This window comes from Acipenser ruthenus, chromosome 9, assembly GCF_902713425.1.
Source record: "Acipenser ruthenus chromosome 9, fAciRut3.2 maternal haplotype, whole genome shotgun sequence".
Classification (NCBI taxonomy): Eukaryota; Metazoa; Chordata; class Actinopteri; order Acipenseriformes; family Acipenseridae; genus Acipenser; species Acipenser ruthenus.
In genome coordinates, this window is record NC_081197.1 from 14,408,051 (window position 1) to 14,432,479 (window position 24,429).

General features: G+C 41.9%; 2 protein-coding genes across 2 annotated transcripts in view; both read right to left on the reverse strand.

The window, feature by feature from the left end:
- The window catches only part of LOC117406249 (mucin-5AC-like), an 84,218-nt gene extending 75,037 nt beyond the window's left edge, over nt 1-9,181 (reverse strand). The window contains exons 1-14 of the mRNA XM_059030580.1: nt 7,973-9,181; nt 7,771-7,889; nt 7,341-7,494; nt 6,799-6,923; nt 6,338-6,527; nt 5,987-6,111; nt 5,633-5,879; nt 4,553-4,677; nt 4,126-4,330; nt 3,887-4,008; nt 3,252-3,450; nt 3,052-3,176; nt 1,409-1,643; nt 1,204-1,328 (exon numbers count right to left, since the gene is read on the reverse strand). Of these exons, the coding sequence (XP_058886563.1) occupies nt 1,204-1,328; nt 1,409-1,643; nt 3,052-3,176; nt 3,252-3,450; nt 3,887-4,008; nt 4,126-4,330; nt 4,553-4,677; nt 5,633-5,879; nt 5,987-6,111; nt 6,338-6,527; nt 6,799-6,923; nt 7,341-7,494; nt 7,771-7,889; nt 7,973-9,116 (3,240 nt within the window). The 5' untranslated portion in view covers nt 9,117-9,181. The remainder of the gene's footprint in view (nt 1-1,203; nt 1,329-1,408; nt 1,644-3,051; nt 3,177-3,251; nt 3,451-3,886; nt 4,009-4,125; nt 4,331-4,552; nt 4,678-5,632; nt 5,880-5,986; nt 6,112-6,337; nt 6,528-6,798; nt 6,924-7,340; nt 7,495-7,770; nt 7,890-7,972) is intronic.
- Nucleotides 9,182-16,757: 7,576 nt separating this feature from the next.
- Nucleotides 16,758-24,429, reverse strand: part of LOC131737976 (uncharacterized) — a 67,030-nt gene continuing 59,358 nt past the window's right edge. Inside the window, exons 37-56 of the mRNA XM_059030467.1 lie at nt 23,948-24,239; nt 23,750-23,871; nt 22,697-22,967; nt 22,501-22,622; nt 21,978-22,203; nt 21,775-21,896; nt 20,874-21,081; nt 20,654-20,775; nt 20,365-20,560; nt 20,168-20,289; nt 19,981-20,080; nt 19,652-19,774; nt 19,287-19,459; nt 18,962-19,059; nt 18,621-18,748; nt 18,190-18,370; nt 17,667-17,811; nt 17,470-17,545; nt 17,072-17,236; nt 16,758-16,913 (exon numbers count right to left, since the gene is read on the reverse strand). Coding sequence (XP_058886450.1) covers nt 16,777-16,913; nt 17,072-17,236; nt 17,470-17,545; nt 17,667-17,811; nt 18,190-18,370; nt 18,621-18,748; nt 18,962-19,059; nt 19,287-19,459; nt 19,652-19,774; nt 19,981-20,080; nt 20,168-20,289; nt 20,365-20,560; nt 20,654-20,775; nt 20,874-21,081; nt 21,775-21,896; nt 21,978-22,203; nt 22,501-22,622; nt 22,697-22,967; nt 23,750-23,871; nt 23,948-24,239 — 3,129 coding nt within the window. The 3' untranslated portion in view covers nt 16,758-16,776. The remainder of the gene's footprint in view (nt 16,914-17,071; nt 17,237-17,469; nt 17,546-17,666; nt 17,812-18,189; nt 18,371-18,620; nt 18,749-18,961; nt 19,060-19,286; nt 19,460-19,651; nt 19,775-19,980; nt 20,081-20,167; nt 20,290-20,364; nt 20,561-20,653; nt 20,776-20,873; nt 21,082-21,774; nt 21,897-21,977; nt 22,204-22,500; nt 22,623-22,696; nt 22,968-23,749; nt 23,872-23,947; nt 24,240-24,429) is intronic.

Genomic DNA, 24,429 nt, shown 5'->3' on the forward strand with positions numbered 1-24,429 from the left:
CACAAACTGTGTTGGTATCGTTGAACGGGTGCTGGCAAATAGCTAGCAATCCTTTTGCGTTACCAAATTATCCAGAATTTTAGGAATGAGAATATGTACATAGTAACTTCAAATAAATCTCCAGTCTCCAATAAGCGCCAGGTCTGCTGGGAAATATGGTCAATAAATACCAGATTTCTTAAATGCCAGGTTATGAATACTGAAATAATGAACAAGAAATGTTTACCAATTTAGCGTTTAATATCAGTAAAGTTAATGTGCCGTACATTTGTGCTGCAGGCCTACCTTACATGGTTGTGTTCCAATTCAGAGGGTTGGATAGTGGATTTTACTGTTTTATTACCACAATACATTCTGTTATTACAACATTTTAATGGCGTTGCAGGAATGTTGCAATTTGTCATTTCTATAAATGTGTGCAGGCAGCTTTTTCATGATTGCATCTGAAGTATTTGCAGATGTTCGTGATCTTGCAGAATAAAACACAGAGTCTCGAAATAAGCGCCGGGGCTCCTGGCAAATTTAGCAAGTAAACTTTTACGCAATAGATAAATCATGTAATCAGGGCCGGATTAAGGCATCGTCAAACTGGCATGTGCCTAGGGCTTGAACTCAAGGAGCGGCCCCAAAACGGTTGTGTCTTGCATAAAGTTTCAGCCTCCTGGGTTTCATATTACACGCAAATACCGTTCAGAAACAAGCATTCACATCCAGCGATCATTTGACTACACAATGTACAGGTATGTTTGTTTTACTATTTGTGGAGCTACAGTTGGATCAAAATTGAATTACCCTTCATACTACCTCTTTTAAACTTCATATGGGGTTTCTTGGTTGAACTTTGTTGATTTAACGTTGGCTTCAGTTTTATTCCGAAATGTGTTTAGCACATCCTACAGTTTGTCAGATTCATTGTCAGTCATAACGTGACTGAATTACCATTTACCAGGTGAAGGGCTAGTAAGAAAAGGCTAGAATGTATAGGAGGTGTGTGCATATATGAATGAACATTGGTTAATTCTATAGGGGGATGGAAATAGGCCACAGCTGTAGATCGTGGAATTGGCACATCAAGATTATGTAGTTGGGTACTAAACCGCTTCCACTAAATTTCAATTCCATTTTCTGCCTTCAAATACAAGTGAAGATTAACAATGCTTTTGTCTACAGATCAAAGTGAGGATTGCCATACAATATTCCTACCTGTATCCGGACATCACAAGCCCTGTAGGGGGCTGTAAAGAAGTTTCTGCCGCCTCTTCCCTGCACCAAACTGTAGTTGCAGTAACTGGGAGCAGCACCGATATCTACCCATTCGTTGGACAGATCTACAAAGAAACCAGATGGACATGAACCACCAAGACTAATCAGGTCCCTCCAAAAATGTTTGAGCCAAATTCAAACTCACTCAATAACAAAACTTGTAGTGACCCAGAGGGCAGGGCTACAGTCATGCTGGAGGCTTTGCAGACAGGAGTGGGAGGGAGAGTTGGTTTTGTAGGTTTCCCAGTAGTCCCTGGCTTCCTAATAGTTGTAGTCCTAGTAGTATGGGTTGTTGTCTCTACTGCTGGACAAGTCATTTGCACCATCCCTCTTATCCCAGTTGCAGTTGTGTAGATTATAGTCAAGACATAGTTTTTATTCTGGAAAGTTAAAGGGTAGTCACAAGAAAATCGTCATTGACACCAAGAGATTACAGTGGGGAACACTCCTCAACTTTGATTTACTTGAAATCCAATGTGCTATACAACACATTCAAAGCTTAACTTACCAACAGACATGGAAGAAATGACAAAATTACTAGTAGACTAAAGGCCAGCCATATGGCTCTGCAACTTCTAGTTAACCCTTTAATGACCAGGATATTGTGAACACGACCATACTGAAGTGGGCTTTTAGGACGTGATCGTGCAAAGACGATTAAAAAGAGTGAGTAGTGTCCATTATTGCTTATAAAAGACCCTGAGAATAAACATTTACTATGTCTTATCTGCCCCTATTTTTCAATAAAATATTCAGGGAGTACTGCAAGGTTCTTTGGGTATCGGTGTATATACACATGTATCGAAGTCGAATTACAAAAAAAAAAAATCTCCCCCCCCCCCCCCCCATACAAAATGGTGTTACTGCAGAGTTCATACGGTCTCTGAAGTACTTTAATGTTCTCCAGTGTTCCAAAAATGACGCCATTTGCAAGATGCTATTGTAAAAAAAAAATTAAAAAAAAGGTTTGTAGTGAATTTATAGGAAGAGAGTCACGTACAGCCAAAAAGCACCTGGTCCTGGGGGAGTCTCACTGAAATGCTCGGTCCTGAAAGGGTTAATAGATGGACCCCTGCCAACAGGCTGTGTAAAGAGCCATGAAGATGTTGACCACACATTAGCAATGTTCTGACATCGTAGATTACACAATGGCTGCACACCCTGATTAAGTTACTGCAGTGAAAGGGACAGGCAAGGTTTCTTTCACCCCACCCCCGCCCTCTTAAATTTACAGGTCACCAGTTAGTTATTTCTTATTTTCTCCCCAATTTAGTAGTGTTCAATTATTTTGTTTGGCTCAGCTCACCGATACCACCCCTGCGCTGACTCGGGAGGGGCAAAGACAAACACACGCGGTCTTCTGAAGCTGTCCACACTGCAGACTCACCGTGCAGCCAGCTCAGAGCTACGGCGTCGGAGGACAACGCAGTCCTGGGCAGCTTACAGGCAAGCCCGCAGGCGCCTGGCCAGACCACAGGGGTCGCTGGTGCACAGAACAGCCTGGACTCAAACCAGCGAAGTCCAGACTATAGGGCGCATCCTGCACTCTACGCGAGTGCTTTTACTGGATGCAGCAAATACAGCACAGGTCCAGAATGCAGGTGCTTAGTCCCGAAATAGCATTACAGCACATATGTATGCTTAAAAAAACACCCGAAAAGTTAACCAGCAGGAGGCCACCATAACCTTAATGACTTCCTTCATTACAAATGCACAGTAAATGGAACCCAATACAATGGGCCCTGCTCATTTATATCATGTTGCCCAGATCAGAGGGTTAGTCATTACCAGTATCCTGACATGACAGGCCTTGTAGGAGGTTATGAAGAGGTTTCTTCCTCTTTCCTTCATCAGTGTGTAGTTGCAGTTCTTTGGGACATCCTTTACAGCTACCCATAGCCCATTAGAGTCATCTACAAAGTAGACAAGTTTCCATGAGATTACCAGAACAATGTATATATTTCATATAAAATCTAAATAATCCTCACTCATTATCTTGACTTGTTCCAGAGGTCCCTCAGGCAGCGCCACCATCATGCTGGAAGCTCCACAGACAGGAGTTGGAGGAATGGGTTTTGTAGAGGGAGGGGGTTTTGTTGGTTCTCCAGTGGTAGGGCATTCTACCTGCACTGATGCAAAGCCTCCAGAATAACTTGTAGACATAATGGTCAGGACATAGTTTCCATTCTACATGTACAAGGGGAGAAGGAGGAGACAGTGGCAAAGTATCAAAGCTTCGGTTGGACAAAATGCCAATGCCAGTTGATTTGATACCGTTAATACAATTCATTAAAAAAAGGAATGAATGCCATTTGGCCCATTTAAGCCAATTGGATTACTCAACCAACAAAACTCAGTGACCACTATAAAATTCAAAGTAAACTGGCATGCCAATTTTGCCATCAAGTAGAAGTAGATGAAGGATTTAGCAGTCTCATCACAAGGTGTGTAGGGGGTATAAAGATGCAACGTTAGAGCCATCCGTTATGAAAGTTGATGACCAGAACAGCATGTACAGAAATGTCAAAAACAAACGAAACCTCCAGAATCAAATGCAAGAGACATGTAGATGATTACACGCGTCCCCATTGGCATAGAGTACACAAACACCGAGGAAAATTACCAAGATCTTGACATCACAGGCACTGTAGGGAGCTGTGAAGAGGATCCGTCCTCGTCTCTCCACCAAGCTGTAATTGCATGACTTGGGCGCATCAATGACTTTTACTGGCCTCTTGAATTCATCTGAAACAAAACGAATCCATGAGTTCACATCCAGGATAGGACTAGCCATTGATAGTTTCTAGTTTAAGTACCCCACTGCAAAAAGGTTCTAGTACCCAAATCAACCTCGCAACACACCTAGTACAAAGACTTTTTCTAGAGATCCTGCCGGCAGCACCACAGTCATGTTAGAGGACCTGCAGACAGGAATGGGTTTCCCCACAGTGGCTGGAAGAGGAGGCAATTCTGTAGGGCTTCCAGCACTGGTTGGGCATTCCAGCCGCACAGACCCTCGATTCCAAGTAGCTGTCCTGTACAGGACAGTCAGGACATACCGACCTCCCTAGTAGGAACAAATGACCAATACTTGTAAAAGCATATACAATTTCACACAAGTACCACTGCCATGTAAGGATGTACAAACGGAATGTCCAGTAAAGTCCTATTCAACTTTATGGATGAAAATGTTACCTCAAGGTCAAACTGAAATATTAAGAGATTACAGATCAAGCTAGCCCCCAGGGAACCACAAAAAGTGTTCTAGTGTCACTTGAAATGTACTTGCCACTTCCTCAACAAAACAGCCAGTGTAGGTAGTTGTAAAGATTATTTTCTCCAGATGCAGAGAGAGATTGTAATGGCATCGTTCTGCCAAAGCACTAGTCACAGTGATCTCTTTGCCAGAAAGATCTGCAATAAAAGGAGACATCATTACAGCAAGTAGAGATGCGGGTTCACACTGGGCATACGATTCAGACGGACCACCTTGCGTTCAAAGCGTAGACGCTGCGGACGAGTTGGGAAGATTAACTTCTCAGCGTCAAGTTGGTGGCATCACTCACATTTCAGCCAACCACATGCCTCTTTCCTTTAGAATTTTAAAAGTAATACAATTTACCGTTTATTGTTTGAAATAAAATGACACTTACAGATGTAGCAGAAAAGAATTAAGCATGTACAGTATCAAACAGATAATCAGAATGAAAACTAACAGCTCAGGAATTTAAACCGTGTTTGATGTGCGTCTCAGCAGCCTACTGAAAGTGGGATGGTTAAATTAAACAGGTTGTTATCTGAAAGTCTGAGCAAATGTCAGCGATCTTACCAACCATGAAACTGAATGGTGGCATTTGCCGTCAGTGAATTTCTCATTTGGATCATTTTTTTTTTTTTGGCTCTACAGTTATACCATGTACAAATTAAAAGCAGTTGTGCAGGACTCGCCGAACCTCCAAAAGTTGTCTTTTTTTAAACTAGTCAGAATAAATTAAACCCAGGGAGAAGATTGCTCAGTGTGAACTACAGCCTGCGTCCATCTGGATCTTATACCCAGTGTGAACCTGCCTTCAGTATTTGAAATTCCATTACAGCTTTAAGCCAAAAATAAAGGGAACAAGCATAAGACACATTCACCATGCATTGGTTAACCAAATATACCAGCTAATCGGGCATCAGTACTCTGATAGTCACCAGTTGTTTGAATAGCTTTCCAAGAGCCAAGAACAGTGGGCAATATTGTGATCAGTGCTGTGGAATGCCCACCCTAAGCTACCAAGGGGAGTGAATGAATAAATGTCAATCTGTATGTGCCTCCATTAGTCAACTCACTGGTGGGAGAAAGAAAAAGAAGCCACACAACCCTCACCTTTCACTCTAATCCCCCACCAAGGACCATTGGGTAGCACTACTGTCATGCCATCCTTGTTGCAGATGGTAGCAGACACATCTGCAGGAATTACTGTAGACAGTATACTGGAAGTTACTTCTTGAGTTGTAGGAGTCTCGGGTTGGGAAGTTGGTTTTGGCTTCCCACCCGCATGGCAAAGCACAGACGCCTCTCCCATTACACCATCAGCATGCTGGAATTGGAGGCTCAAGGCAAAGCAACCATCCTTAAAAGAGAAATTCTGTTATTGGCATATTCAGTATTGCTTGTACTGAAGCAGTTTACTGGAAGCATGCAGCAACATTTAATAAATCATGGCCTCAATAGTCTTACCACAAATGCAACTTGACAGCTTTGGAAGGAAGCAATCAAGATGATGTGTCCAGTCTTCATTTGAAAGAGTTGATAATTGCATTGCTCGGCAATACTACCGACAGGTATTGCCTTGTCAAAACCATCTGTAGAAGAAATGCCATGAGTTCCCTGCACAGCAAGTTCTTTCTAAATGCTTATTATACAAGGTCTGTTCGAGGCTTCAGTTGTACTACTCCAGTAGTAGCCAGCCAGCCAAGAACCATATGCAATTGAACATGCGAATGGGTCACGACTTCAATTTCTACGTCAACCAGTAAGGAGCGGTGGGTTGACACTATCAGAATTCAGAGGAACATAGATGCAGCTCACCTCTCACTTTGACTGCATTAAGACTTCCTTTAGGCAATTTGATCATCATGCCAGACTTGCCACAAAACACAGAAGGCAAAGACTCTTCAGGTGGGACTGTAACATTAATTCCGGTCCTACAAGACACGAGTGCCTGTCCTAGCTTCCCTGGAGCCATTTGATAGTAGAGGTTATAGAAATAACGATCCATCTAGGAGGGTCAAAAATATAAATAATGGCGTCACTGGAGTTTTAATCTTCGCAGTATCCTGTTCCTACAGGTAGGAAGGCCATCCTAGGTTCACATTATAGAAGTGAACAGCCAAATTGAGTGCAACAATTCCAATATTGAAATGGGAAAATAAACCCATTATATAAATTTCACACATCATTTTGTATTGGTCCATTCTTCCTAGGTTACAATGCAGGCTGTATACAGAGCATAATGTTTCCGATACTGGTGGAAAGCAGGATACACGTACCAATCTCCTCACGTGACATCCATTGTAGGAAGTAGTGAAAGTGATCCTTCCCTCTGAATCACTCAACAGTTGATATTTGCATTTAACAGCAACTTCATAAATGGATACCCATTTGTTGAATTTATCTACAATTAGAAGAAATTTAGTGAGATCTCCGGATCTATTAAATAGGCAGAGTTTCTCAATTGGCTACACAGCAGCGAGAGGAAAACAGCTACAGAATAAATCTTACATGTAGTTACTCAGAACTGCTACCAAACATTTGCAAAAAACTAATCCATCGCTCATCTCACCCACAGATCCCAGTATAATCCATCCCTCAAGTGCACCCAAGACTAACCACCACACTACCACCAGTACTTCAAAAACTGAAATCGAAAATGCTCTTGAAAAGGGTGCTGTAGTCCTTATGTTCAAGGACAGAAGAAACATGTACTGTAGCATACATGCAACAGTTTCAAATGCATACAAGGAGTTGCAGCAAGGTATATGGTGAAGCAAATACACCCATACATTCCATTTAGTGCCAGGCAGAAACTCACTTTTTACACGAAGCGCTTCTATTGGTCCTGCTGGGAGTTTGATGGTCATGCTACTCTTACCACAGATTGTAATAGGTCCATCAGGTGTAGAAATTGGACAGGACATATGCACATAGTGGTTCCGCCACATCAGGGTCAGGACATATTGCCCACCCTGCAAGCAAAAGTAAAAAATGTCAAAGTTGAACGGGACTGTTCTAGCCAGCATCTGAGATTGTAAAGAACCTCAATAACGATGAAAGCAGACGCTCTGTATTTGACAAAAACCACCCAAGTTGAAGAACATTTAAGAAATTAAGTTAGTTGTATATGTGGAACAGCAGTCCCATGGCATTTGCTTTGTCAGTTTAACATTTATACTGTACAAGGCCAGCAAGTGTGGATCCGATGACGTAGCAGACTTTAAAAAAGTTATGAATCTAAATCTTACCAGTGCCTTCACATTGCAACCTTTGAAGGCAGTTGTAAAGTGGACCACTCCATTTCTCTCCAACACCTTGTACCTGCACCTCTGCGGAATCTTGCTTACTTCAACAAATATGAAGTCGGCTGCGGGGGAATAGTTACAATGAGACTTGATAACCGTACCTCTTCCAGAATTAAACAGATACCACGTTGGCAAGAACCCTTACCTTGCACTTTAAGGTCCGTCAACCTTCCACCAAACAATTTGATGGTCATGTCTGCAACACCGCATGTAGTTGCGGAAGCCAGGGTGGATGGCTCTCCTGTGCTATGGGGAGGAGGGTTTTCTGGGGTAATAGGTAGATTAAATACACCATAGAGCCCTACAGAGGCATCATAGATGCTGCTTGGCAACCCGTCACCTTCAGAGAGAACAGGAGAGTTGCGTGCACTGGCAATTTTAAAAGCTGGAGAAAGAGCTTTATGCAACTCCAGATTTATATCGGTAAGTACAGAGCGGTCAAAAGAAGAAACGGGCATTCCAGCAAGGTCACCAGTAACTAGGTCCTCACGATGATAGGAATGCACATCAGGACGCAAAGTATCAGTGCCTTTCTTTTCAAGATCTGCAAAGGCAACAGACTCATAGCCTAGGGTTTCAGAATAGGTACCAGATTTATAGTTGTCAGAAGAATCAAACTCTTTGCCAAGTTCACCTATACCCACGTCTGCGGCAAGATTAATAACAGAATCATTATCTTCTAGAAGGGTAGCAATATTAGACACATTTTCTTTATCGGAAGTAGCCAAATCAGCATATGCAAAGACTTGAGGGAAGTCCGCATCACGGTCATTACTCTGATCAGTAAAGAGTACATGTTCCACATCGCCTTCAGATTCTGAAGCCATATGGTACTCATCAGCAACAAAAGGGACAGAGTTCTTGGTCAAATCAGAATTGAAGTGATCACTATACAGATTGGAAGAGACAGGCTGTTCAAGTGCATCCTCATCATACCTAGAATGCTGGCTGAAATCAAAAAGTCCATGGTTTGCAGCATCAGACTCAGAAAACACATGATCAAGAGACTGCCTCTGTTGATCTGCAGAATACCCAGCAACCTCAAAAAGTTCACTTTTTCCATTTGGTGAAAAGTTATCTGGTTTAGAAAAAACATCCTCAGCATAAGGAATGGCTAAATCAGCAGGCAAGCTCAAGTTCCCTCCACGATCCAAGTTTCCTGTCCCTGACATGGAATTTGCAGCCGCTTCATCCTGCAGGCGATCATGAGCTGAAGCAAGAGCTTGTGTGAGCCTCAAGACCCAGGCCAATAAGAAGAAAGGCAGCATCGCCTGCCCTCTCCGTAACATCGTTATTGTAAATAAAATGCCACCAAAAAAACCACACACAAAAAAGCAGTCAATATGTCTGAGTTCTACGGGCGCGGGTATTTAAGTTGTGAGGCTTAAAGTGTTTTAATTGAATTTGTAATTGACAAGCCAATTGCTGCCGTTGAATTATCAACATTTTTAGATCATTGGTAAAGCACTGCTAGACTCAATTCTGCACGAGAGAAAATCACCGGATTTAATTTTCAAAAAATGTCAGTATGCTGAGAAACGTGTGTAGACGTGCCCTATACTTAAAAGATGAAAATAGCATCGCGTTAGATATAGGAATGAACGTAATGAAAGAAACAATAAAAATGAAGAATCAACGGTTCCTGTAAACGATAGTCACCAGTGCTTAATGTGTAAACAAAGAGGTGCCGGGGCGCAAGCAATGATAATAATATCGATCGACCGCACATTCAAAACCATAACAAGTTTATTTGAAAGAGCATGTACTAGTGTTAGATTTTATCATCACGTATTCTACATCATATACAAAGTAGTAGTATGTGCACAAAAATAAATTAAAGGGACGGGGGGCAGTGGGGGTCGACGACTATGTATTTTGCCCGTCCACTTTTTTTTGGTTCTGTGCATATGCACTATTATTGTGTTTAGTGTTATAGTTTGAAAAAAAAAAAAAAAAGATACACCGCACCCTACTGGTTTGACCCACGGTCCGCGCTGTAAGGTATGCAGGAAAGCGTTTAATTTCAACATCCCTAAGTAACATGTTCCTGTTATTAAGCAGTAATAATAATCGGAAGCAATGGTATTTAAAAATAACAAAGGCCAGTTTTCACTACGGTGAAGGAGGCTACAATTTTCTTTTCATTAAAAACGTGTTGTTTATTGAAATTCATGTTCAGCTTTCATACTGAAGCATGTTGTGTACTCCTTCAATCAAGCAGTAATGTAAGAATCTGCTTATATCGTTCAAGACGTTCTTCAAAGCAACTAAACTGATTTGTATATATTTAAAAAAAAAAAACACACACACACACACACACAATAGAGTCGTGGTCCTTCTTTCGCAGCCAGTGTCATCTTTGTGGCACGTAGCTGAAATCGTAAAGTAATTAAATGTCCCTGGTTTAAGAAAACGCATTTGCGAGCAAAACACTTTATGGCATTTTTAACTAGCTGAAGAGGTGCCGGGGCTATGCCTCGTACCCACTGAATCCATGAGATGTTGTAATAGATCATCGATAACTTTAAAACACATTCTGTCAGTGGTAGAATATGTAGTACAGTGAAAGACAAAACATAATAAGGGGATGTTTTACGCACTGGGTTTTCATTGACAAGACTGTCAATGTCTCAAAAGTGATGAATAAGATGAATTTGCCAGAGGGCCAGCGGTATCGTCAGCAGCTAAGGATGTGCTCTAGTGTTTTCTTTATTAAAACATATATTAATGTTCACACACACACACATGCAAGCACGCACGCACGGACACACACACACACACACACACACACACACACACACACACACACACACACATATATATATATATATATATATATATATATATATATATATATATACACACACACACACACACACACACACACACACACACACACACACACACAGTGCTGTGCAAAAGTTTTAGGCAGGTGTGAAAAAATGCTGTAAAGTAAGAATGCTTTCAAAAATAGACATGTTAATAGTTTATATTTATCAATTAACAAAATGCAAAGTGAGTGAACAGAAGAAAAATCTATCTATATATCAAATCAATATTTGGTGTGACCACCCTTTGCCTTCAAAACAGCATCAATTCTTCTAGGTACACTTGCACAAACATCTTGGAGAACTAACCACAGTTCTTCTGTGGATTTAGGCAGCCTCAGTTGCTTCTCTCTCTTCATGTAATTCCAGACAGACTCAATGATGTTGAGATCAGGGCTCTGTGGGGGCCATACCATCACTTCCAGGACTCCTTGTTCTTCTTTACGCTGATGATAGTTCTTAATGACTTTCGCTGTATGTTTGGGGTCGTTGTCATGCTGCAGAATAAATTTGGGGCCAATCTGATGCCTCCCTGATGGTATTGCATGATGGATGAGTATCTGCCTGTACTTCTCAGCATTGAGGAGACCATTAATTCTGACCAAATCCCCAACTCCATTTGCAGAAATGCAGCCCCAAACTTGCAAGGAACCTCCACCATATTTCACTGTTGCCTCTAGACACTCATTCGTGTACCGCTCTCCAGCCCTTCGGCGAACAAACTGCCTTCTGCTACAGCCAAATATTTCAAATTTTGACTCATCAGTCCAGAGCACCTGCTGCCATTTTTCAGTCCAGTTATTTCTGATATGAACTTGCGGATGTGCAAATTGCATGAGAGCTGCTGGTTACTTTGCATATAATCAAAAATGACCTTGGTAAAGTGCCACTTTTATCTTACTGTACATTCTCCACTTTCACATTTAAAAGAATTCATTGATGAAGTACATTAACTAAGTTATCTTGCTAATTTTTTAAATGTCCAACGGTAGGCTTGGATAATTACTATATATAGCCTATATCCTTATATTGGAAAATTGAAGTCTTAATGAAACTGTACTCAGGTCTCATTATCCTATTTCCTGGGTTTTTTTTTTGTTTTATTCATTCAGGAACAATATCTTCATGGGTGGTGATATTCATACTCCCAATCAACAGTGCCCTCAACCCAATCTTGTATACTCTGACCACGAGTTTCTTCAGAGAGAAAGTGGAACTGTAAACCTTTTGTTTTGGCTACTGCACCTGTAAATAATCGTGTGCATTAGTGCTTAACCTGCAACTTCTTCCTTCTGAGTCTCTCTTCCTGTTAATAACAACTTGGGCCGTGATGCTACCCTGTCACACTTGGTGTCAGAGTGGGAAATATTGAAAAAAGAATAAAAAAAAAATTCAGTTATTCAGAAATTAATTTCCACTTGGAGTGGTAGAGTCCAGGTTGCTTAGTAAAATTACATTGCATCTTATCATTATAATTGCTGTGGCCAACATATTTTTATTTAGTTCTCTGACGCCCTCTGCTGGACACCTATTTTCCTAGTGAAAGTACTATCCTTGCTTGATGTCGAGGTTCCAGGTTCAGTAACTGAGTCTTTTTGAAGTGCTGTACACTGGTTGGACAGACACCAGCATTGTGTAGCACAAATGCTTTTCATCACCACAAGGCATTTGTCTCGCAATTGGAATCCTGTACGTCTCTGTTAAGTTTACTACAAATACCCACTGCAAACTGACCCTGTACTTTTAGAAATACAACAAGCAATTGTCTGTTATTACCCTGCCTGACAATAGTAGAACTACACTAAATTTGGTCTGATTTGACGGGGAAAATATACTTTTCTCAGTTTCCCGCCGCTTCCTCACAGGTGTAATCCAATGCTAAATTATTATTTGTTTGTTTATTTAGCAGACGCCTTTATCCAAGGCGACTTACAGAGCCCAGGGTGTGTGAACTATGCATCAGCTGCAGAGTCACTTACAATTACATCTCACCCGAAAGATGGAGCACAAGGAGGTTAAGTGACTTGCTCAGGGTCACACAATGAGTCAGTGGCTGAGGTGGGCTTTGAACCAGGGACCTCCTGGTTACAAGCCCTTTTCTTTAACCACTGGACCACACAGCCTCCTATTTTTCAGTATGAAATGCTACGTATGCCGTCACTGTAAGAGTTGGGGTGGGGGAGGGCACTGCCTCCATATCCCCTGCTGTAATTCAATCCTTTAAAGAAAGGGTGGATGCTGTGTGGATACCTGTTTTCAGGATGGTGATTTGTTGGCTCATTAAATGGGTAACTTTAACAGTGATTTGACTTACTAAGATATTCAGCAGATGTGGGTTTAGACTCACTCCCTACAGTCTTCTATTAGCCATGGGGGAATAAAGTGTATCTATCTGCAACCAGCTGCTGTCAGCTCTGTGTGTGAAATAATATACAAGAGGAAAGGATTACACTGTCTTAAGGTTTTACAGTTTGTTCCAAATGTTCCCAAAGTTGTTGTGGGTCAGGGATTGGTGGTAAAGAATAACAAGTGAGATTTATTAATTGGAGGGCCAAAGTTAATCTATTTTAAACCTCATACCGCAACAGTGGCACAGTCCTGCTCTCCTTCACAGTCGTGTTAAAGACCAAATGTGACTTGGAGCTGAATGAAACCGAGCAAAAGACTCAACATTCTCAAACCTAATTCACAGTTTTTAGAGGTATGAATACACCTGTATTAACTAAAGTCAATTTAAGATGTTTCTTAACTACAGTTTTATAATTGAACAGGCCATGGGGAATATTAAGAACTAATTATGCTCTATAAACTAGTGATTAACTAAAACATGTGTCACGACACTCCAATTGCCGGATCTCAAACCATTAAGACAGAGTGTGATAGAGTTAACTGACAAGCACATGGTTTACTGTAAACTTTGCCAAAGTCCAGGATGAATGGCCGTGTTCCAGTTCCAGTTCCAGACCACTAGCACATATATGTTTTAAATGTGTGCTTTGCCCCAACCTGTAAGTTAAGTCCTTGTGACAGAAATACAATGATTCTTGGTTGCAAATCTCCCTCCCAACCTGTGAGGGCGCCAAGCAGCGAGAACAGAGTTCTTTGGACGGGCTGCTCTGACAGTTTTTTCCTAGGGTCGGGATGTCGGGCAGTCTGGATGAAGGCGAGACTCCTTTGCAAGAACGCATTGACCCGGAAGGGAAACGACGTGGCAGCCGCAGAGTGGCGAGGCGGTAGCACTCGTTAACCAAGGGGTCATATGTGACAGGTTTATTGTTTTCCAACAGTTTCTTATTACAAGTGCTACAGATAAGTAAATAACTTCATCTTCCTGAAAACTGTTTTCAATATGTAGTTGCAGGTTTTGCATCATGTGTTTTCCACATACTTTTTTTTTGAGTAACACTTTTTCTATTTGTGTGAAAAGAAACATTTCTAAGAATAAACCATTAGTTAAAACAAAAAAAGGAGCTAGCTTTAATTTACCTATGCCTTTACAACAGAGTATGCAAATAGCTTTATAAAAGTACCACAATATTTCAACAGTATGCAAATGATGTAACGGTCTGAAACTTGTACATCTGTTGGGTTCAGTTAATGGTTTCAACTGCTGAAAGAGTTCAAACAAACTGTAGACTGAGTCTGTGTTTGTGAACATGCAGCCTGGGTCTGCATTAACCTTTACTACTTTTTCCAAAGCAGGAGGAATACATTTGAGCCATAAATATAGCAAATTTGAGTTAATTACATTTTAAGACAGGATTAATGAGTATATTACATTTACTATTACATAGAAATACATTCTATATCTCTTGTAACTTGTTTTGCCTTGTTAGAGTGATCACTTATACAATGCATACTTGGAGACATTTTCTGTAAACGGATCCAAGAGACACAGATGAATACATAGTTAAGGTAATCGTGTCTTAGCTCCGATTGCATCATTACAGTTTCCTACAAGAGACTATTATTAAGGAGAGCTATAGTGAATTCTTTGCCACTCGGTTCTGAATGAAGTAATTCCAGATGGTGCCGGTTATTAACACTTTCAGTCAATGATGTCCCTCTATCTCTTTAATTTGCTCATCTGCTTTCCCATGAGGAGTGAGACAGCATAGCATGCTGCCTGCACCAAGCAGACAAACACAATCCATCCTATTTACTATACCTTCTCCAGCAACAGAAAAAATGCAAGAAGTGTATTATTTCAAGTAGAGGCTTATATATCATTTTTATCTTTTTATTGTTGAACAGCATATTGAAAAGTGAGAATACACAAATACAGCCACTGTAAAAAAACCCTAAAACCATCTGCAGTGCACTGCAAAATGTCTATTGACAAAACTTGTTTTAACAAATGTTTTGTTAAGGAGTGTTAAAGACCATTTTGATTACATAAATCACACATGCAGTTCTTAATCCTTTATGAACAGTTTTTACTGTTTTTTTTTTTTTTTTTTTTAAAGCATTTATTTACAACAGTTTTGATTAAGGCCAATTGCCTGAGGTTTTTTTTTTTATATATATTTTTCAAAACCGCGGCAGTAGATTAGATCCACAGCCATGTCGACAAATATAATTCAGAATGTATTCTATTGATTGTGTACTGTATATTTTTAGTGCATCCACTGCATTATCTAGTCAACGTAATCCCTTATTTTGTTGTGTGTACTTTTACTGGTATGAAAGGATCATTAAATAAATAACTTGTACCAGTAATGCAAACCTGAAGGTGAAGTATTCACCAGAGACTACTGGAACTGTGGGAATACACACATCTGATTAGGAATATATCAAAAGAAAGCAAGACGAGAGAATTTGAGATTTCCATGGGAGGCCTGGCCAACTGCTAACCTTCGTGTAAATGTTGCAGTCCCCATCATACAATGTAACATAGCACATACTTCAATCCAATTATATATATTTTTGTCCTTGTTTTTTCTGTCTGTAGAACCCCCCCCCCCCCATTAAGAAATATGAGTTACATGACCACATCTGTGACCCAGGGGCCTGAACTAGGATATATCAAAACCTTTATAAAACAAAAAAAACAAACAAAAAAAAAAAATAGTATGCATCCAAAATGTCTGTTCTTTACAGCCTGTGTCCAAATAGCGCCAGGCTCCACATTCCTGTCATTTTTTGTAGAGAAGTCAATCAACTCACACTCCATAATGTAAGCGCTACCTCCCTCCAAGCCATTTGGTGTCACATGCTGAAGTGTACCACATTAGTGGATGGCATCATCTTGTTTTGTTAGGCTTTTTACTGGAATAACTTTAGTACTTGTGGAAGACTGGTATATGAAGTAGTAAGAGTGTCATGTCATTGTTCTGTATGAATTTCAGAGACAGCGAAGACAGATGACAAACACTAGTGCCACGTGTATTCCCGCTGAACATGACCACACAATCATTTTTTTATTGTATATATCAATTCCACACCCCCCCCCCCAAAAAAAAAAACCCCACACTTCCAAACATTGGCATGCAAATATGTTGCTTATGTAAAAAACTAGTCCTGCGATATGACCGAGTCATCGGATGACTTCTGTCTGCCCTCAATTCAAAGCCCTGACAGCATAGAAGTAGCAGCCGCTCTAGTTACAATTGTCCAGCACCAAACAAACATTCAGGGAATTGTAGGCAGTGTCAAGATGGCATGACTGCCCTTTTAAAAAGAAGGGCTACACTTGCCTACTTCACAGCAGTTTATTGGCCCTTTGTCATGGCTGCTACACCATTCCAGAAGCAATACATTTCAAGTGTTGGACCAAGTAATTTAATATTTGGATAAACAGACAAGTAGCGAACCCTTATGGCACTAGTGAAGTACACAGCAAGTCAATGTTTCTGGTGTTCCAGCAAGTGGCAATGTATCAACTCCCTTAGTGGCACCAGCTGAAGTGGTCTCGAGTACTTTAAAAACAATGCAGCCATTACATCAGGGCATTAAAACACAAACCTCACTGAAAACAAAAAGCAAATCTGCTAGTGTACGGTAAAAGGCAGTTCCTACTTGACTTATTGTGCCCCCCACAAATATTTGGGGGAAGTAGTTTAATTTAGTTGGCAGGGGAAATAACCCACAAGGAGGAAACAATTTCAAGATCAAGGTTTATTCAAGTTAGAGACTGCTTCTCTGGGACATGACAATTTGCAAGACAACCCATTTTTTTGAGGAAGAGCATTAGAAGAGATACCGAGACCACCAAACCAAGCAGCCCCAGGAAACCATGGAAGCGAGTCCAGTGCTTCTCTGCAAGAAGAAGAAAATAGTTACTGGCAAAGCATTTTGGTGATCAAGTGAGGAACAAATGAAGCTTCAGCCCAAGCCAAAATTAGAGCAACCTCCATCTTAAGAGAAGACATCAAAAGGACAGTCCTGCTTTAATAAACATGATCTCAATCACTTACCCGTTTGTTCATGGGGCACATTCTCATCCAAAATAAAGGTTTCTACACCGACAGCGATGAGGCCGGTATGACCAGAAGCAGCTCGCTTGACTACGTTTGATTTCCCAGGACAGGGCTTTCGTGCACAGCGCCCTCCCACACCAAGATCTACTGGAACAGGCATATCTGTGGAAGGAGAGAGTTATCTGGAACATTATCAAGTGGTATAACTATTGCCCAAAACTTGTTAACCAGGGGAGCAGAACTTAAACCAAACAAATACTTCAGGGGAAGTCTCAAGAGCAAGATGGAAGACTTCATGCAATAAAATGGAAGGCTTGACCTAAAAATAACCAAACTACAAAAGGACTAACATCCTCGGAAACTGTGGGTCCAGGTAGTGCTTTTCAGGAACATACCTCTCCCATCAAAGCATCCTTCATTACAAACACGGCGTTCAGGAGAACAGACTTCAGTTGAACACATAAAATAGATCTGAAAAGAAAGTAAATGGAGCTAGAGCAGCTGTAGATCTGCATTTGTCTAAAATACCATTTCTGACTAGGCATTTGGAGGCAAGCTTGAGTATACGATTGGACCACTATAAGAGACTCACTTCCTCATCCAAATGCTGCTTGGTCTTGTAGTCCAGGAACTGGAAGCTTTGTATTTCAAAGCGTCGAGTGTGCTTGGATACAGGCATGTTATTGTATTTCACATGGAGGCCAGCAGCACTGCTGTAATCCAGGATGTTTGGACAACTGTGGGGTAGAAATTCAGAAGGGAGTCAGACAGCTGCCAACTAGGAGGCTTGACGTGCATGGCAGCCATATTGCCACACTAGCAGCTGCGGCAATCTAAATAGCATGCACAGATTTACTTCAAGTGTTTGCAGCCAATAGTATTGGATAATCTGAGCCACTCCCTTAACCTGTTGCTGAACACACTAATCCTACACAAAAAACAGCGCAAATACAAGTAGGTGCTGATACAGCCATTGAGTGGGTAAGGGTATGAAGGGTTGATCTCCGAAGGAAAGGTCAGCAATTTGGTCACTGGTCATATCCGGCATGTTGCTTTGTCCAGACAAATTGAGACAGCAGGATATTTGAACACCGTCAATGATACAGGATACTCACCCTTCATAGAGGATCACCCAGGCAGCTTGAGAGGACTGGGGATAGGCGATGCAGTAGTGGACCAGCAGAACTACATTGGGGTCAGGAGGGTTTACAAGCTGCACTTCCAGATACACCTTGCTGCCAAGCAAGAAGCTCAGGGGCAGATGGGACTGTGGGTAGAAGCTGGTGTAGCTGGTGTCTGCAAGAGACAAGTGTTTAGAATAACCAGACACCAAGTACATCGCTCTGAATACACCAGCCATTGAAAGGAGACTTCAGCCAGTCAAATCTAGCAGTCATTATGGGACATGATGCCCAACATAGAGCTACAGCTCCACAAGACCAAATGGGAGAAGTTATATTGAAAGCCATTACCTTCATCAAATACACCATGTTCTTATTAATACAGTGAAAAAAAAAAAAAAAAAAGGTTAGACATGTTCAATTACCTGTGGCAATCCTTAACCGAACCCCTAGCGAGCCAAAAGCCAAGGCTGCTGATGGAGGCGGTGGGTTCACCACCAAGTAACCAGTGCTGGCCAAACTTCCTTTAGAATAGCGACATTCCACATATAAACTGCAGTGCAGAGGAGACAGTGAAGATAAAGAATCAATTTAGTTACCAGTTGGCACAGATGTTCCATTCAGTGACAAAACCATGGAGGGCTTTTACTCCGATCATGGGGGCCCAACCCACCCATTACAACCAGCAAAAGTATGCTGCAAAATAGGTTTCTTTCAGCAAGAGGGGTAACTGGCTGCCTGTTCCCAGCTTGTGTAAAAGAATTACCGAAAAGGGCCATCTCTGGTAATTTGTCCATACACCTGCTGGTTCCCCCGAACCAAGCCTTGAACTTCAGCAAGATAGATTGTAGTCTCTGCCACCGTCTACAGAAAAGAAAACACAAACAAACCCAAAAGCTTGCGGGTGAGAACACTGAAGGAGGATTGTCAATCAACTGGGCCAGCCCAAAACTAGCAGTAATGCATTAGATTAGCACCCTCCCACCACCCCTTAAACACAGCTATAAATAAGGACTGTAGCCTAAAGTCCTAGTACTAACCTTTGTGGTAAAGTAGTGACAAAATTGCAAACCCCAGAGGAGTGAACTTACAAAGACATGTGTCCCACAGCCAGTCACAGGAAGTTTGAAGATGGCAAAGTCTGGCGTGCAGATGACTGGGGCACATGATCGGTTTCCTGCAATTACTAGACTGCCAGGATCGATTTCTGGCTTGGTTGAGGTGCGGTATATGGAGAATACAAAATGGCCATCTGCAGTGCACGCTGAAAAGCAAAGAATATACTCGAATGCAAATAGTGAAACCTTGTGAAAGTCAGTTTCCCTGAAGGACCAGGTCAATTATAAAGCTCCTCGCCCTCCCCAAATACTCCACAAGTTTTCCTATACAAGCTATTCAGTTAATCTGGATTCTTAGGAGATGAGCAGTGCTATATCAGAGCAAAACCAAGCCATACCATCCAAAGGATAGTAACACTGGGAAGTTGTTGCATCCACACAACAGCCATTGGCCACACAGAGTTGTGGATCAGCATTAGGTGGACCACAAGCAACCTGCTGACTTCTTGGTATCTTGCACCCTGCAAAACAGTAAATGTAAATGTTTCAGGTTGTATAGGGAAGACCCTGTAGTTTAGGTTTTACCATCTCAGGTAGGGAAGTCCTCAACTAACGCACATTGTATATCGAGTAAAAGCAACACGATGCAGCAACAGCATTTGGCAGAGAAGCAGCACCAGACTTGAGCACTCCTGCATTATGAAGTGTCCAGTGAATAAACACTTACCCTCACGTGGTACTAGACCAGGAACAGGACACTTGGCCTGTATATCTCCTCGCTCCCCAGTAAGAGTTGTGTAAAGGACTCTCAGGATGTAGACGTTGTTCTAGAAGAAGTGGAAAGAGTTGCTCGTTGACAGTATTTTGATCACCAATACAGATGGGGAATACAGCTGCAATTGCCCTCTGCTTACCAGTATCTTAACATTGCAGGCCTTGTAAGGAGCGGTCAAGATGTTCTTGCCGTTCCCCCTCACCAAACTGTAGCCACAAGTCTTGGGAGCACTGGTAACAGCTACCAAGTTGTTGGATTCATCTACAACAGATGCCACATTTAGAGCATGCTTTCTGTTTTACAGCACCCAAATTACTGTGTACCAAGCCAACTCACCCATTAACTGGATATCTTGTAGCAGTCCCCCAGGAAGTTCCACTGTCATGCAAGTATCACTGCAGAACACAGAAACCCCAATGGGAGGGAGCGGCGACCCTGTTGGTAAAGCTGCACTGGTTGGACATTTCATCTGCACCAGTACCCTTCTCCCAGCAAGGGTTACATATGCTAGAGTCAGCATATAATTCCCATTCTGGAAGAGAATTAAGGGAGGGGAGAGAACAAGTGAGGATATTTACATGCATAGGAATTTTAAAAGAAACAGTACAGAAAGCTAAATACTTACCAGCATCTTCACATCACAGGCCGTGTAAGGGGTTGTGAAGATGTTCTTTCCTCTCCCATGCACCAAGCTGTATCCACACTTCCTGGTATCATCTTTGACAGTTACCAGAGTGTTGGATTTATCTGCAAGAGGCAAGATTGCCATGAGATTGGGTTTCCAGGGTTATCCTCATTGCCCAGCAATTTGGGAGGGAAGTTATCTGGGCCAAGGCACAGCTTACCTATCAGGGCTACTTGTTCAATTGGTCCTTCAGGCAGCTCTATTGTCATGACGGAGGCTTTGCAGACAGTGGGTATTGTTGGTTTTCTAGCAGTGGTTGTAGAGGAAGGTGTTTTTGTGGGTGCTGCAGCACTGGTTGGGCATTTCATGTGAACATAAACTTGTTGCCCAGAAGTTGTATAGCGGAGGGTCAAGATGTAGTTCTCATTCTAGAACAAGGAGGAAGTTGGCTTCAAAATGTATAACCAGGAAACAAGCAAACTGCAGGCTTGGGGTAGTAGTCCAGACACATTTTGGTCATGTCAGCAGGTGTCAGAAGTGACATGCTTTGAAGCAAAGACCAGAAAATCTACTAGGCCAGTGTTTTGCAACAATGCCTTCAATTTGATGTCCCATTTTAGTGGGACAACACTTCCCTGGACTAGACTCAAAACAAATCAGTTTACATCCCAAGCCTGCAGTGTGTTGAAGTTTCAGGATGGAGCTGCGCTTTGGTTCAAAACAATACTGCCACCAAGGTGCATTATGCCATGTCCAAATACCAGACGTCACTTCAAATTTCTATGGATTTGGTTTAATCATATTTCCTGGAGAAGGAGTTTGGTCAAGAAATGGCAGGTTACCCATCTGCCTGTGCGCTATTTCTCCAAACCAAAACTATCTTCGATAGAACCTTGGGCTAAGCAGCCCTAAAACAGGGTTCAAAATGATTACATGTCAAAGCTTAGGTCTGTCCATTGTTTATTATGTAAATTACCCAAATAAAAAAGCAACATACAATGGACCATGCAGCTTCATGCAATTAACCAATATGCAAATAAGTGAATTCTACAAATTTATATATAACACATACCATTGTTCAGGTCTGTTTTAAAATCCCACACCTCCCTCCCCATGATTACCAGTATCCTGACATCACAGGCTTTGTAGGGGGTTATGAAAAGGGTCCTTCCACTTCCCTGCAGCAAGGTGTAGTTGCAGTACACAGGAGCCTTGTTGACAACTACCCATTTGTTGGAATAATCTACAAAGAAAGAAAAAAGTTACCACAAGATACCGACTGCCATGGACACATTTGCAGGGGTCTACCAAAACTCCAACTCGCCTAGAAGCTCCACTAGGTCCAGAGAGTCCTTGGGCAGCTCCACCATCATGCCGGAGGAGTTGCACACCACATCTGGTGCTGGGGGGGTCCTTGTTGATTTCCTGGTCGTGTGTGTAGTTGCAGGTGCTTTTGTTGGTTCTCCTGCACTGGTTGGACATTTCATCTGTACATGCCCTACTTTACCATCAATTGTTGTATAGCGCAAGGCCAAGAAGTAGTTCTCATTCTAGAATTCAATTTGCATATAAAAAAAGGTTTAGGGTAAAAGGAAAGTAAAATCACAAGCAGAAACTGGAACCAGCTAATCCCCAATGAGGGTCTTGAGTACTTCATACAACATTAGGAAATCCAAGACCAGCACCCCCCCTCCCCCATCTGTTTTGTGAGCACTACTTTGGGTTCATTCTCTACCCATCCCCCCCCCCAATGGTATTAGACCACTACCTAGCAGAAAACACCTTTACAGCTGTGCATTTACAGTCCAAGTTTGAACAGAAGTCGCTTATTTGGTTAAATGGATTACCAGAATCTTGACATCACATGCTGTGTAGGGGGTTTTGAAGAGGTTCCTTTCTCTGCTCCGAATCAAGGTGTAGTTGCAATCCTCAGGAGCATCAATGACAGCTACCCACTCGCTGGATTCAGCTACAAGAGAAGAGTGCATAAAATTCCCTAGTGCCCTTAAGTTCATCCACATAGAAGCAAAACACCCAACTCACCTAGAAGCTCTACTAGTACCAGAGGTTCCCTGGACAGCTCCACCACCATACTAGAGGCTGTGCAGACCACAGTTGGCTCCCCACTAGTGGTTCTCATGGTTGTCTTCGTAGCAATTCCAGTGATCCTTGTCGGTTTGGTTTGCTCCCATGTAGTGGTCGTAGTTGTTGGGGCTTTTGTGGGTTCTCCAGCACTGGTGGGGCATTCCATCACCACATACCCTTTTTTGCCACCAGTTGTCAGATACCATATTTTCAAAACATAGTTGTTATTCTAGAACAAAGAAAATATGTAATACCAAATTGATTTCAATGGTCATACAAGATGGAAATATGAACATGAACTTACTTCATTTAATAGGAGAGGAAAGCAGAGCAAGTTGGCCCAATCATACCATTGCCTAAACTTTGTATACCGAGCATCAAAAGAAACTTCACTATTAGTACACATTTTCAAAAAATATATAAAATGGACATTGACAAAATGTTTATGGTTTCTTGAATCATCATTATTCTTGACCATGACATGCTTCAGTGACAGACTTAAGCATATGCACTTAGTGACAGTTTATTGGACACGGGATATGGAGCGATTTCAGCTGTTGCAAGCTTGAATAAGAGAAGAAATTGCAGAAGAAACAAACAATATGCCACGTTGGTCAAGAGAGCAGTGCCTTTGTGCAATCGGCATGTTGGAGGCTGGACTAGGGCAGTGTACTGTGGCTCACTGTCTTGGGTGCTCACAGCCGGCAATTTCAAACCTGGCGAGGACGGTAGAACCAGACACTGTCCACGATCTGGGGAGACCAAGAGTCACAACACCTGCCCAAGATTGACAGATCATTTTGCAGCATCTTCGTGAAGTCAATAGTGAATCAGCACAAAAAAAAAGTCACTGCACCTGCTCAAAACAGATCACATCTAGTGAATTTTACCTAAATATTTGATGCTCAGTATATGAAGCTTCAATAACAAAAAACACAGAAGTTTATTGGTTAGGAGAGAGCATACAGTATGGTGTTGAGTAGTTAGGCGAGCTTGGACAAAAATGATTACCAGTATCCTGACATCACAGGCCGTGTAGGGGGTTATGAAGAAGTTCCTTCCCCTTTCCCGAGACAAGGTGTAGTTGCAGTACTTGGGAGCATCAACGACAGCTACCCACTGGTTGGATTTATCTACAAAGAAAAAAGGGAATTACCAGTCTCCATTAGTGTCACACGAAGCCCCTCAAATTAAACAAGCCTAACTCACCTAGAACCTTAACCAGTCTTAAAGGTTCGTTGGGAAGCTCCACCACCATATTGGAAGCTGTGCAGACCACATTTGTAGGGGCCTTGGTAGTCTTCCCGCTGGTGGTTCTGGTTGGCTCCCCAATGGTGGTTCTGGTTATGGTCAAGCTCCCGCTGGTGGTTCTGGTTGTCCTGGTCAGCGCCCCAATGGTGGTCTTGGTAGTCTTCCCACTGGTGGGAATTGGACATCTCATGTGCACGTAGCCTCCGTTAGCAGTGGTAATGTAGAGTAAGGTTAAGATGTAGCTTCCATCCTGAAAGTGAAGGAACAGAACTACTTGAAAGTGGAAGGACGTTATGCTTAGATTTTTCCATTGCAGAGCTACCGACATCACACGCAGTGGAAGTCACTAAATGCCAAAAGATTTGCACAAAACGGTATTAAATAGAACAGTACAGCTGTACCGCTAGATTTTGTAAATATCTAGGAAGGTCTAAAAACAA